The following is a 15,390-nucleotide window of genomic DNA, read 5'->3' as shown; positions in this document are numbered from 1 at the left end:
TTACGATTTTTGCGTAAAAACGCGAGTTTTTCGTAGCCATTACGAAAGTTGCGCAAAGTCGCGATTTTTTCGTAGCGTTAACACTTGCGCGCAAAGTCGCGCCTTTTTCGTAGCGTTAAAAAGTTTTAACGCTACGAAAAAATCGCGACTTTGCGCAACTTTCGTAATGGCTACGAAAAACTCGCGTTTTTACGCAAAAATCGTAAAGACGCCGAAAAAATCGAAAAAAATACGAAAAAGTCGCAAAATGTTCGTTTCCAATCGGAATTTTTCCAATTCGGATTCGAAATCGTGTCTTAGTAAATCAGCCCCTTAGTGTACCTTTCCACTGGGGAGTTTCACTCTGGAGTGAAAAATATGCATATTTCTGTGTATGTGGTGCTGCCTACAAGATAAGCAGGACTTGGCTAACCCCTGTCATGGTGCTTTGTATATTGTCATTTTCCCATGTCCATAGTCTGTGTTTTGCATCTCCAGATAGTGAAACTAACTGCTACTTCCAAAGACTATCTAGACGAAGAGCTGTTATAGGACATTATTATTTCTAGTTGATTTTAGTTCAGTGTTTGACAGAATCTACTCCGGTGTTCCTTGTAAGCTCTCCTGGTAATTAATGCAAACTGTCAAAATATTTTTTTCAGACTTTAAACCTTTACCATGGTAACTGGAGCTAGAATTTTTGGTTGAGTGGATTAGATGCCAAAGATATGAGCCAAAAAATACCCTTGACTTTAATTTTAGAAACAAATCTGCCTTAAGGCTTTTCTTCATGAGCTGAAAACACAGCTACATAATTTAGGTTTCCTGTTATGTGCCACATAAATTATCTATGTCTAATAGCATAGCTAAGATGCATTTCTCCTTCTCTTTCTAGACTGCTACCAGTTTCAAAATGTACATAGACAACTGGAATATTCAGACTGCAGCTTGGTTAAAGCGGTAAGTTTCCTGCAATCTTAAGAGGTCACAATAAACATACAGTATTTTTATTTACTAAATAAACATACTTTTGTTAACTTTACTGTGATCAGCTGTCACTTAAAGCAACAAGTAATTTGGAAAATGTTTTAAATGATCTGTTATTTATTAATAGTGGAAGATATGAAAAATATGTTGTGTGCAGAGTTCTGCCTTGGAGTAAAAACATTTTTAATAGAATAGTACCTTAAATTTTATGCTTTTTTTAACTTTTGGATGTATATTCTGTGATGTTTGCAAACTTCTGCAGCAGTGTCTCTGGTTGCCAGGGTCAGCACTGCACCTAAACTGTTATATGTTCCATTGGTGACTTTTGCAGGCACTCTGACTTCCAAACCAAAATTTTTTAAAGAGCCCAACACACCACAGAAACCCCTAATATACATAGGTCTGTTGTGTTGGGCTCTTTAACAAATTTTGGTTTGGAAGTCAGAGTGCCTGCAAAAGTCACCAATGGAATATATAACAGTTTAGGTGCAGTGCTATCACTTTCTTCAAAAAGTATGAATAAATACTAAAGCACTTATGATACAAATTGTAACAAATTCTTTACAGTCTACAGACAGCAGGAAGGAAGTACATGACCCTCAATGCATTGCATTGTGATGTTACTTTCCTTACTGACATCACATATGCTGTGGGATTTGGAGGATGCAGGCTTAAAGAATAAGTAAACCTGTTTTTTTTCTATCAGAAAAATTACTCTAAACAGCCTCCAGAATTACCTACCTTTGTCCCAGCATTCTCTCTGACCTGGTTCCTCAGTTAGAAGTTAATCTATTTTCTTTGCTTCCTTGTGTAGAGTGAAGCCCCGCCCCCACTTCCTGTTCAGTTCTCTCTTCAATTTGAATACCTGCAGTTGACCTGGAGAGCCTTCTGGGCATACCTGGAGGCAGCAGGAGCCAGTCTGTGCATTAGCAGGGTTTTTTTTTTGATGAGAGACCTGAACAGGAAGTGGGGGCGGGGCTTCACTCTGCACAAGGAAGCAAAGAAAAATAATTAACTTTTAACTGCGGTACCAGGTCAGAGAGAATGCTGGGACAACGGTAAGTAATTCTGGAGGCTGTTTAGAGTAATTTTACTGATAGAAAAAAAAGGTTTACTTATTCTTTAAGGACAGTTGACTACTGTTACATTTTTTTTGAGTTTTAAAGTTGTCAACCAGATCAGCAGGAGAACAGGGGACCAGGCTTAGATAACTTTTCCGAACCATATTATTACATTAAAAATCATGAAAAGTGCCACACTAGCAAGGCACTGATGGTTAAATACAGGGAATGAGCTCAGATATACTAGTGCAGTGCTGTCCAACTGGCAGGCTGCGGGCCTCATTCAGCCCACAGCCCCCCTCTGTGTTGCCCCTCACGTGTCTGGCTGCCGTGACTGCTTTGTGTAAGCTTTAAATGGTATCAGTACTGAGATTAACTGTCCCCTACACAGTTATCATCTCAGATTCAGGCTGTAAACCCCTGTATTGCTTAAACCTGTAATCCTCTTTACTGTTTACACTTTCAAGTCCCTGCATTGTTCACAACTCAGGCTCAGACTGTAAGTGCCCACATTGTTCACATTGTAAGATCAGTGCCAGCATTGTGTCACTGTATGTACTGCCTGCCCTATGCTGCCTGTTTGTGCCATACTCTGCCTGCCCTATGCTGCCTGTGTGTGTGTGTGCCATACTCTGCCTACCCTATGCTGCCAGTGGGTGCCATATACTGCCTGCCCTATGCTGCCTGTTTGTGCCATACTCTGCCTGCCCTATGCTGCCTGTGTGTGTGTGCCATACTCTGCCTGCCCTATGCTGCCAGTGGGTGCCATATACTGCCTGCCCTATGCTGCCTGTGTGTGCCATACTCTGCCTGCCCTATGCTGCCTGTGTGTGCCATACTCTGCCTGCCCTACCTTGCCTGTGTGTGCCATACTCTGCCTGTGTGTGCCATACTATGCCTGCCCTACCCTGCCTGTGTGTGTGCCATATTCTTGCTGCCTGTGTGTGCCATACTCTGCTTGCCCTATGCTAATGTGGGTAGTGTCTTAAAAGCTCTTGTGATAACATGAGTGTGGTTTGAAATGGGTGCAGTTAAAAAGGGGTAAAAACTGGCTTCCATTATCGGCCTTCCACCATGTAGGCCAGAAAAATTCCAGCCCTCAGTATCACAGAACTATACAAAGATTGAATACAATGAGTAATACTTCTGCTGAACATACTTTTACCTGTTGTTTTACCTAAGAAATATCCACAGTTTTTTTTGTATTTTGCGCAGTAAACAGGATAAAATCTAAAATTAAATTCACATTCTACTTCAGGACAATCAAAACAAATCATCAGTCCACTGAGAAGACCTCTGTATAAGCAAACTCTAACCTTTCCTTAAAGGAACAGTAACATAAAAAATGAAAGTGTATAAAAGTAACTAAAATATAATGTGCTGCTGCCCTGCACTGGTAAAAATTGTGTGTTAACTTCAGAAAGTCTACTATAATTTATATAAATTTAAAGGAGAAAAGGCACAGGCACTTAGTAGATAACAGATAAAACACTATTGTATTCTACAGAACTTCTGTTATCTGCTATGTAACCTGTGCCTTTTCTCCTTTTTTCCAGCTTTAATGGCTGCCCCCGTGGCTACACAGCAGCTTATTATATAAATTATAGTAGTGTTACTGTAGCAAACACACCAGTTTTACCAGTGAAGGGAAACAGTGCATTATATTTTTATTACTTTAAGGCTCTTTCATTTTTTGGTGTTACTGTTCCTTTAACTGCTGGCTTTTAGGAGCAACTTATTATACAGAGGACTTTTAATTGGACTGCTGATTTGTTTTGATTGTGTTTGGAAGAACAGAAAGTAGAAACAAAGTAGGTTCTGCACAATCCCTATTTGTTGAGCCAATGTTGAAAAAGGAGGTATATTGCCCCTTTAATATTTCTCTAAAATAAACTTCCCCATACAGATGCATACTTTTATACCATATGGCTCACTTTCTCTGCATTTTTTAGAATATAAGCCCTTTATTACATACTGTAAAGGTTTGTCTGTATATCAGTTATGATGTACGGTGAAGGTGAAGCTGTTCCCAAAATGGACCATTATACTGGGCAATAACATCTTAAGTTAAAAATTGAAAATTATTATTAAACAACAAACACTCGACACTCAGATGTCCTAAGCTACTGAATGCCTGCATATCAGTTATATGTGGAAATACTGCCAGCTTTCAGGGAATGAGAGTGTAGACAAGTGGTGGAAGTAAGGGAAGGGGGAGGCACTTGAGCGGTGTTTGCTGTTTTTTAATTAAACAAGATCCAAAAAGTATGTTAAATGCGCTACCTTCAATTTTAGGACATATACTATCAGTGGGGACAAAGTTAAAAATGAAGGTATATTTATGGTATAATCATTCACCATCTGTATGTAATGCATGCATCAAAGTAGATGCCAGTCAGCTGTGATCTTTATTATTTTGTATTTAAGCTTTTGTATTTGAAATACATAATCAAGTGAAAAGAGGAATGGAAGGGAGAAACAATTCTAATAAGCTGTGACATATGATGATAAAATACTTTTTTTTGTACCTAGCATTTAAACTAGCAATTTCTTGTTATGGTGGCCATACATGGGCAGATTTAAGCTGCCGATTCAGGTCCTTCAGACCAATTTGGTAACTTATCTGCCCATGTTTGAGTCCCTCCGAAAGGCCTCCCGGACCAGCATCTGGCCAAGAATGGGACAGATGTCGATTGGGCAGGCTTGATCTTTCTGTCAGAACAAGGACTGCACCAGCTCATTGATGCAGTCATCGATTTGACTTCTTGTATACCCTTTGTTGCAATGCGATCCCTAGGGCCAAATAATCACATTAGAATGATATCGCCCATCCAAGGTGGGCATATTGGGGCAAAGATTCACTTGCCAAACAAGCAAATATTATCTTTGGCTTGGGCCATAGCACAATCAGGTTTGTAGCAGGGATCCCTGTTTGGTGGAGGACCAATTAAAATTTTCTGTATCCTCTATACCAGCGGTCCTCAAACGACAGCCTGCGGGCTGGATCCGGCCCCCCAGGGGAATTTACCCGGCCCCCCACTGAGTCCTCACCCCTGTCAGTGGAGAGAGAGGACTCAGCGGGGAGCAGGACGAGGGAGCTGAGAGGGAGGAGGGACGGCAGGTAGGACTCAGCGGGAATGAAGGGAGTGCCGGGGGGAGGGGTTGGGGGGGAAATTCGACCAGTTTGGGACACATTTTGCCACCGCACGGGGGGGGGGGTGGGTGCCGTTGATGGTGGTCCGTCCCCCCAACAGTCTGAGGGGCCCTTGATACGGCCCCTTGGGTCAGAGGTTTGAGGACCCCTGCTCTATATATTATCAGCCTTTACCTTGAATTTAAAAGATTAGACAGACTAACAAAAAATCTTACATCTAAGCATTCGACTGTTTTTAATTTTTGTGTAGCTTCATAGGTATAGTGAAATACAAAAGTAGTAGAAGCTTGTACACCAGAAATGGTTATGGGTGAGTGGCCTTTGTGTTCGACAAGTACCAGGCTAATGGGATTTGCACCATTGTAACAGCTATGGGCCCATTCCACCTATAGTTATATAAAGCTTTATTAAGTTTTGAACATTATATATTGTATTTTTTCTTCCACAGGGTTTGTTATGATAGGGCTCCAAAGTACCGGACAGGACTAACATTTATTTTGTCTGGGGTGTGGCACGGTGTTTATCCAGGATATTATTTCACTTTTGTTACAGCCATTCCTGTTATGCTTGCTGCAAGAGCGGTATGTATCCTAATTGCATGAAATATTGTGCTCATTCCCCACATTCATTTCTGTATTTTACCAAAGAATTTTCTTTAATAAGAGGTGTGCATACAGTAATAATAACATATGCCTAATCTTACTGTTGTACAGTTAAATGCAAAAGTTGTACATATATGGTTAAATGCAAAACTGCAGGAATCAGTGATAAAAACAAGTAAGGATTTTGAACAGATTGCAAAATGCTTCCAGCTCACAATTTCCACTGTCCGTCATGTCATCAAGAAATTATAATTATGGGTAACTATGGAAGTGCTTGTACTGCAGGGTCTGCTTTTTCTATAGTTATGCCACTGGCTCATATGCTAACCAGAAAGGTAACTCTTTATATGGCTGCAAAGGGCTTACAGGAAGGTTTGGCTGACACAGGAGTGGTGTAGCACCATTCCACGGTGCTCATTGCCAGCACAAACATGAACTGATTTGCATTTCATTGAGTGAAATAAGTTTTTGAACCCCTACCAACCATTAAGAGTTCTGGCTCCCACAGAGTGGTTAGACACTTCTACTCAATTAGTCAACCTCATTAAGGACACCTGTCTTAACTAGTCACCTGTATAAAAGACACCTGTCCACAGAATCAATCAATCAAGCAGACTCCAAACTCTCCAACATGGGAAAGACCAAAGAGCTGTCCAAGGATGTGAGAGACAAAATTGTAGACCTGCACAAGGCTGGAATGGGCTACAAAACCATTAGCAAGAAGCTGGGAGAGAAGGTGACAACTGTTGGTGCGATTGTTCGAAAATGGAAGGAGCACAAAATGACCATCAATCGACCTCGCTCTGGGGCTCCACGCAAGATCTCACCTCGTGGGGTGTCAATGATTCTGAGAAAGGTGAAAAAGCATCCTAGAACTACACGGGAGGAGTTAGTTAATGACCTCAAATTAGCAGGGACCACAGTCACCAAGAAAACCATTGGAAACACATTACACCGCAATGGATTAAAATCCTGCAGGGCTCGCAAGGTCCCCCTGCTCAAGAAGGCACATGTGCAGGCCCGTCTGAAGTTTGCCAATGAACACCTGAATGATTCTGTGAGTGACTGGGAGAAGGTGCTGTGGTCTGATGAGACCAAAATAGAGCTCTTTGGCATTAACTCAACTCGCTGTGTTTGGAGGAAGAAAAATGCTGCCTATGACCCCCAAAACACCGTCCCCACCGTCAAGCATGGGGGTGGAAACATTTTGCTTTGGGGGTGTTTTTCTGCTAAGGGCACAGGACAACTTATTCTCATTAACGGGAAAATGGACGGAGCCATGTATCGTGAAATCCTGAACGACAACCTCCTTCCCTCTGCCAGGAAACTGAAAATGGGTCGTGGATGGGTGTTCCAGCACGACAATGACCCAAAACATACAGCAAAGGCAACAAAGGAGTGGCTCAAGAAGAAGCACATTAAGGTCATGGAGTGGCCTAGTCAGTCTCCGGACCTTAATCCAATAGAAAACCTATGGAGGGAGCTCAAGCTCAGAGTTGCACAGAGACAGCCTCGAAACCTTAGGGATTTAGAGATGATCTGCAAAGAGGAGTGGACCAACATTCCTCCTAAAATGTGCGCAAACTTGGTCATCAATTACGAGAAACGTTTGACCTCTGTGCTTGCAAACAAGGGTTTTTCCACTAAGTATTAAGTCTTTTTTTGTTAGAGGGTTCAAAAACTTATTTCACTCAATGAAATGCAAATCAGTTGCTATCTTTTATTTAAAGTTATTTTTTCGATTTTCCTTTTGATGTGCTATCTGCCACTGTTAAAATAAACCTACCATTGAAATGATACTGTTCTGAGACTTTTCATTTCTTTGTCATTGGACAAACTTACAAAATCAGTGAGGGGTCAAATAATTATTTCCTCCACTGTATAAGTCAGGGGACTGTAAGGGCCATTTCAAATGTTCAAGACGGCCCAAGATCTCGGATTAATAAGTGATCTGCAAGGAAGAGTGGACAAATATCCATACAACAAGAATAAAAAGACTTGTAGCTGGATACAAAAGGTGTTTAGGAGACTTCACTAGGGTGTCCAAACCTTTCCACTTTCCTCAAATTTTTTTTTTTTGCTTCTATTTTCCTAGTTGGTGAAATCAAGTGTAAAGCTGGCCATACACGTGGCGATCTCACGATGTTTCGTACGACCGTCGGTCGCACGAAACATCGTCAGATCCGCCACACACCATTCAGGGCTGAAACAGCAGGTAAGGAGGTAGAAACAATAGGATTTCTACCTCCTTCTGCCGATTCAGCTCTGAAGGGAGAATTTTGGTCAGGCGCCTTCTATGGCGCCCGATCAAAATTTTCTAACTTGGCCGATCGGCGAGCCGACCGATTTCAGCAGCTTCCTGCGATATCGGTCGGCTCGCTGACATGCCATACACGCACCGATTATCGTACGAAACGAGGTTTCGTACGATAATATCGGTGCGTGTATGGCCACCTTAACTGTGGGCTAACATTTGCAAATGTGTTGTTTTTATCTCACTGATTCCTGCAGTAGTTGTTTACTACTTATCTCTAACAAAATTAACTAAATATGTCATTTGGCAATCAGTGTTTTGCTTTCAACTGTATTTCCCATGTTTATTCATTAAAGGTTTTACTTTCACTCTAGAATCTGAAATTAAGGGAAAATGAATGTGTAACTGTAGCTTTTAATCTGTACTCTACCTGGCATTATGCACTGGTCAATTAGATCTCGTTCCCTGAAGAATGTAAGAATGCATATTTAAGTTGCTAAATGGTCACTGGTAATTACATTTTGTCCTGCTTTTAGATAACAAAAATCTCCAGTTAGTATGTTGACAATGACTGGGGGGTCTTTAATTAAAAACAAATGCAAATATTGTAGCATATGATATAATGCTTATATTTAAAAAGTTATCAACCCTGGTTTCAGTGTTTCTGCTATTTGATTTTCTCTCAGATGAGAAATAATTTTCGGCATTACTTCACAACTTCGGCATCATGGAAATTTCTGTATGACATAGTTACCTGGACTGCAACACAGTTGGCTATCTGCTACACGGTTGCCCCATTTGTTTTGCTGGCTGCTGGACCATCTGTTCAACTGTACAAGTATGTTCTGATGCTATTCCCATGCTCCTTATTGTAAGATTTGTCTGCTACGCCACCAGTGTTCCCTTTTAACCATGTGCTTGTGTGTGCATATATTTTACAGACTGCACAACTTATTACTTATTTTGACCCTCCCATATCTCTTTTGTGCACATGGACAGAATGTCCATGTCTGTCATTTCACTATCTGTCGTATGTGCAGTTGAAGGTAATCCTGGACTATTTCTAACTGCCCATGTGACAGAAAGCTTAGTTTCAGCGAAATGTAGAAGGAAATCTGAAGATACAGAAGATGGTGCCTGAGAGCTTCACTGCATTACTCTGCATCTATATGTCAGGTTTACAAACAAGGGATACTTTTCCATGTAATAGACTCTGCAGGGAGTGAGCATGGAGGGGACCAATTGAGGGCAGTGGATGTGTGCTTTTGTTTGTGGGGGGTTTAGTTCTCCTTTTAGGGGGAAATATGTTACCTAGGCCACACAATAGTGTTTGTAGGCTCCATGGGCGTCAGCTGAAAATTTTCCAAGGGGGGGGCAAGTAAGCTAGCATCATCCTGCAACAGACAAATATATATATTTTTTTTTGCAGGATGATACTAGGGGAGGCTAAAGATGGCCCATACACAGACTGACCTACAGCTAATGTGACACTTAGTGGATTCGCTGCTGGCGTAAAAAGTTAACCTCCCAACTACCTCTTGCCGTTCCCACTGACTCCCAGGGATACTGTACAAAAGTGCGGGGGGTGCTTTTTTTCACTTTAAAATGTTTAGGATGTAAAAGTATTCATACGTGCACTTCTGTTAGGGGATCTGCAAACATTTGTGTTTGTGATCAGTTAGCTTCAAGGGCTAGTTTGCATTCAAATTCACTTTTATTTTTAATGGTTTTTCAGTTATTTAGCTTTTTGTTCAGCAGCTCTCCATTTGGTATTTCAGCAGCTATCTGGTTGCTAGGGTCTTATGTACCCTAGCAACCAGGTAGTGGTTTAAACAAGAGATGGGAATATGAATAGTTAAGGGGCCTACTTGAAAAAATAAGTAATACAAAATTATAATAATAATAAAATTGTAGCCTCACAGAGCAATATTTTTTGGCCCCCATTTGAAATCTGGAAAGAGGGAGAACAGAGGCAAATTATTCAAAAAAATTAATTAGGAAGACCAATTGCAAAGTTGCTAGGAATAGGCCATTTCATAACATACTAAAGGTTAACTTGAAAGTGAACCACCCCTTTAGATGTGTTTATGTTAGTTTTATAGCAAGAAAGGCAGTGGATACTGACTCCCCATTATATACAGTGAGATGCAGTCCGTATTTACAAACCCAGCACATTATATACAGTGAAACACAGTGGGTACTGATGGCAGATATTCAGGCCCTGGCACTATAACACTGGCACTGATACACAACATTGGCCCCACTGTAACTTACTATAAATGAACAAAACAATGACAAAAAAAAAGAAAAAAAATTGTAAGTGCAAAAAACAACAACAAATATACAAACACACAATGAGCTTTTTCAGAGGGAACGAGTTAACTTACCCTCCATCTGTTAGGGTAGGGGATAGATCATAAATTATTATAGATGTCAGGTCAGGCAAAAAACAATTTAATGTCACCTAGTGATTCTTTAGAACTGTATAGTACCTGTGTATAGTACCTGTGGGATGAAATCTGCAGCAAAAGTTGAGAGTTGGTTCTTAGGTAAAGTTACAGCTGCAGATTCTTATTTTCAGTCTTCATTTCTGTTTCCAGTTTGCAAAATCTCCCAATCCCTGTGTGCATCTGTGCTCTGATTGGTCAATTTTACTGTCTGTCAAGGAAGCTGTGCTCTGATTGGAGAATCCACAAGAAGAAAGATCCAATCGGAGCACAGCAAAACGGGCTTGAGGGGACAGTGCAGAAACGGAGTAAGGTTTTTTGTTTTTTGTTTTTGTTTTTTTTGCTACTTTTCCAGGGGGGGCAAGTGCCCCCTCTTGCCCCCTTCTGTGGACGCCCATGGTAGGCTCATTTCAATCTATATAATAAATACACTGAGATGACCAGTATTAAAGCTAGCCTCCTTGATCATTAGGCTATCTATCTAAATTAAAAGAAAAGACAGTAATACTTGTAAAGTTGCAATAGGGTGTTCCCACTGTTATTGCTGTGCACAGAGTAGGTTCAAATGTTTCTGGACAATAGTATGACCTTCCTCAAGTGATAACCTAACATTGCCACTTAAATACCATACAGTGTTGTGACACCTAGCAAAGTATCAACACATTGCCATAAACCTTTAAGACATCATATATTTCATAAACATAATCAAAATAATAATAATGTAAACCAATGTAGTTTCCAAAGCAAAGTCCATGGAGTCCATGTGTATATTCCTGTTTTTAATATTCATGTTTAACAGTTAAGTAACAACAGATCCTTGCATTGTTAAGGTACACCTCAAGGATCTGTTGTTAGGGCATACTATTGATCTTAGTCTCTGTGTCTTGAGCACTGCAATAAAACAAGAAACACCCCACTACAACTTTGCCGGTATTATTGTCTTTATTTTTAACTTGGTCATATCAATTAGTGCCAAATTCAAACCAAATCAAGTGAATGAGAAGCAGCCTGAAGGGGGTCAAGCATTTTGATTGTTGCGTTGTTCCTCAAAGGGTTGTAATGATTAAAAACCTTATGAGACATCACCTTAAAGCTTTTAAAGTGGTATTTACCCGTAATTAACTTCTAAAACCGTATAGATATAAGTATTCCAAGATAATTATTCCAAGTTAATTTGCATTTTGTCTGTTTCTTAGTTATTTACTTAGTTATGCAAGCTTGAGACTTTGAATTAAAAATTAATCTCTTTACTCTTTACTTCATTACTCTGTTAACCAAGCTGCAGTTTAATAGGCAGAATAATAGATGACTTGTGCAGGACCTAAACAGAAAGATACAAATATTTATAACACAAAAATGTAATCAGTTTAGCGGTTGCCAGGGTCAGTGATCTACAGTTGCAGGCTGGAGGCAGTATAGGTAGGCTAATTCCAAAACTACTAACAATAAAAAAAAAAAAAAAGAAGAAACCAATTGAAATGTTGCATGGAATAAGACCTTCTATAACATAGTAGAAGTACATTTTAAGGTAATCCTTCTAATGCTAATTATTGATTTTTGCTTTATGTTTTGTTCTAGGTCATTGTATTTCTACCTGCACATTGTATGCTTCCTTGTTCTCATTATTTTGCCAACAAAGCCCAGTGGAAGAGCATTCTCCAAAGGCCATGGTGCCAGTGAAATAAACCATTCAGAGGAGAAGCAATATTCAGCAAAGCATGCAAATAATCACATGAGCTGAATTAGTCCAAAGCTGGAATGAAGACTGGCCAAATATATGTTGCTAACTGTTTGATATGATTCCATCTCACAGGGACTCGTGAAGTTATGTGGATACTGAGTTTATATGAAGGTGGTTACTTTTATTTCGTTGTTTATTATTAGTGGTATTTTATATGAATGAACACCAATCCTGTAGGGCAGGTCAAATGAAGGATTCTCAGGAAATACTTTCATGTAAAGGCCATGTAAAGGAGCCATTTGACGTGTGCATTTCATCCATACATGGACCTATTATTAGTTAAAGCACACGCATTCCAATTGCCTCAAACAGCACAGTTTTTTCTCCTATTCATAAATATTATCATCAAAAGGGGTTCTTCGGGATTTTACAACTTTAAGATATAAATAGGGGTGTGCTGCTGAAATGTTTAATATAAAATGAAAGTAAAGTCAGCAACGCATTTATTTGGAGCCTTAAATAGTATAGAGCGGGCTGGGTCATTCTGCTTTGCTGACTTTTGAAGAGACTGTATATGGTTTGTATCGAAAAATGGAGAACAAGGCTTTGTGCCATCCAGTTGAATATAGCACTGACTGCATTTGGAAGTTCTGTATTCATCTTGTCTATGGCACATAAGCAACCCCATCCTACCTTCTAACTGTCTTGTGCCTGCCAGAGCTGTGTTGTCCACTTTTTGCAGAATTTTGCTCTTGCACTTATGTTTGGGGAAATTAAATTAACCCTATTATCTTAAGAGAATTTTCTTGCTTAATGAACTGAGGCTTCCATTATGGCAGATCTCATTCATATGGTAATGCAATTTTGCAAAAAGGAATGTTTGCACAGGGTTGAACTGGCCCACCGGCATAGTGGGAAAAATTCCGGTGGGCCCTGCAAGCCAGCTGCTCCCAGCCACCGCCGCCCCCCGCTTTGCTGCCCTGCGTTTCACTATGGAATGCATGGCCATTTTTAATTTGTAACCACTAGAGTAACCAGCAGAGCAGGAGCAGTGGTGACTGGGGGCAGCAGAGGCTGGGGGGTGGCCTCCGTAGTGGGCTACCCCAGTCCGATTCTGTGTCTGGCTTTTAGACTATGTAAAACAAAAATGGAAGATAAACCATACTAAGAAATTGGGTATACACATACATTCCATTGACATCAAGTCATTTCAGAAGAGTTGCAGGCAGCCACCTGAAGAAACATGGATGTAAATGTTTGTGACTTTTATCTATATTCACAGAATCAAACAACAGTAAATTATATCTAATTGTCAAATTTTCTAAATAAATACCTCTTCCTATTTTATTCTTTACATCGTCCTGGTACAATATTAATAGATATGTGTTATCAGACACAGGAAGCCATAATGCAGGGGAATTATCTGTGCATTGAGAATCTAAATATCTATCTAGCAAGGACCAAACATAAAGTAGCTTCAACTCTCTATGCCCTGTTTAGCCTAAGAACTAACATAAATCATATATTACTGTATATACTCGAGTATAAGCCTAGTTTTTAGGCACCCAAAATGTGCTGAAAAAGTCTCTCGGCTTATACTCGAGTCGGGTGCCATGGGTCCCTCCAGACTAGCACCCTCTGTCCTTTGTGTGCAAATTAGGCCACCTGCAACCAGACCCTCCAGTGCCCTGGCCCACTCCCAGTCGCAATACTTATTCCCCCTTACGTGTCCTCCGGGACTGGGTCTGCTGCCAGTTTGCCAATGCGCAATGAGCGTGGGGTAGTACTCATATTGTTTTTGTTGACCCTCTTCTCCACTTACAGAGCTAGTTTACGGTTTTTCTTTTAAATAAATATTTTAAAAACATACCACTGATGCCTCAATTTATGTAATTTACTGGTTTTTATTATGATTATTGAAACTTAGCAGTAGCTGCTACATTTCCCACCCTAGGCTTATACTCGAGTTAATACGTTTTTCCAGTTTTCTTTGGTAAAATTAGGTACCTCGGCTTATATTCGGATCTGCTTATACTCGAGTATATACGGTAATAGTTTTCAGCAGAAGCCCCATTCGTGTTAAAAGGTATATTTTCCCTTTAAAAGGGTATTTTGCAGTTGGCATTAGAGGTAAGTGGACATGATTTGGTTTCTTAAGGAAGTGCTATAAGTGGTTTGATGGTAAACAAAAAAAGAAGTGCACCATGCTTTTACTAACAAATTCATTATTTGCCCCAGAATTCCAGCACAATAGCATGTGACTTGCCAGTGTAGGTGCAGTAATTTGTGTGTGAACTGTATAATTTCCAAGCTGCAAAGCTTACCGTGCTGATATCCGTGTTTGCATGTAATTGGGTTTCTTGCACATGTGAGTGCCACATGCAGAGGGAGGCCTGTAAATAACAGAACCTAAAGAGTTTATTTGCATTGTTGTGCCATGTACTTCACAAAATGCAAAAGAGCAAGTACAGAGCCTCCAGTACAAATAGTAGTGTCTTTTGCACTTTGCGCTTTTGCTCCTAAACAAACCTTGACAACAGTATGGTGAGCAACTACAGTGAATACTAATGCCTCAAGCATCACTACCAGGCTGAGGGCAAGCAAAGAATGACTTTTTGTCTGTTATACAGTATATAATAAACTGATGAGTTTACAAATAATTGCATTACATATATCTCATTTACCTGAGTTTCTTATCTGTCCATTAACTTAACTATATTTTAGAAAACCTGTACAGTACACTTTTGCTTATCTAACAGTAATGAGTGCCAACAATGAGTGGTGAGAGGTAGCCCAGAGGAATTGCCTGGTAGCTGTGGCATCCCATGGCACCTTTTAGCGCCCTGCATAACAACTGTTTAATACAGCTGGTTATTTTGTCCCATTATATTAATGAGATATTGAAATTTTTTTTGTCAGTTTACATAATCAGCTGCCACTAATAGTACATAACTATATAGTGTGGTAATAATAATTTTCACATAAATAAAATGTACCACTTGCAAGTAAATATGGCTTATCTATGCATAACAGTATGCATGTAAATCTGCAGAAATTTAATTTCACACTAGTGTTTTAGCATAGTAAATCAGGTAAACAATGCTTTAGACCAGTTGACCAATTCTCTTGTTCAGTGTCGGACTGGCCCACCAGGATACAAGGAAAACTCCTGGTGGGCCCAGGTGTCAGTGGACCCTCCTGCTCCTGACCATTTGGCCTGCTTCA

At 40.1% G+C, this 15,390-nt stretch overlaps 1 protein-coding gene across 1 annotated transcript in view; it reads left to right on the top strand.

The window, feature by feature from the left end:
• Window positions 1-13,519, top strand: part of mboat1 (membrane bound O-acyltransferase domain containing 1) — a 54,586-nt gene extending 41,067 nt beyond the window's left edge. Inside the window, exons 10-13 of the mRNA XM_002940300.5 lie at window positions 875-939; window positions 5,630-5,762; window positions 8,724-8,875; window positions 12,063-13,519. Of these exons, the coding sequence (XP_002940346.1) occupies window positions 875-939; window positions 5,630-5,762; window positions 8,724-8,875; window positions 12,063-12,225 (513 nt within the window). The 3' untranslated portion in view covers window positions 12,226-13,519. The remainder of the gene's footprint in view (window positions 1-874; window positions 940-5,629; window positions 5,763-8,723; window positions 8,876-12,062) is intronic.
• Window positions 13,520-15,390: the final 1,871 nt, after the last annotated feature.

Source organism: Xenopus tropicalis, chromosome 6, assembly GCF_000004195.4.
Source record: "Xenopus tropicalis strain Nigerian chromosome 6, UCB_Xtro_10.0, whole genome shotgun sequence".
Taxonomy (NCBI): domain Eukaryota; kingdom Metazoa; phylum Chordata; class Amphibia; order Anura; family Pipidae; genus Xenopus; species Xenopus tropicalis.
Note: the sequence above shows the minus strand (reverse complement) of the source record. Positions and strands in the feature narration are given on the sequence as shown.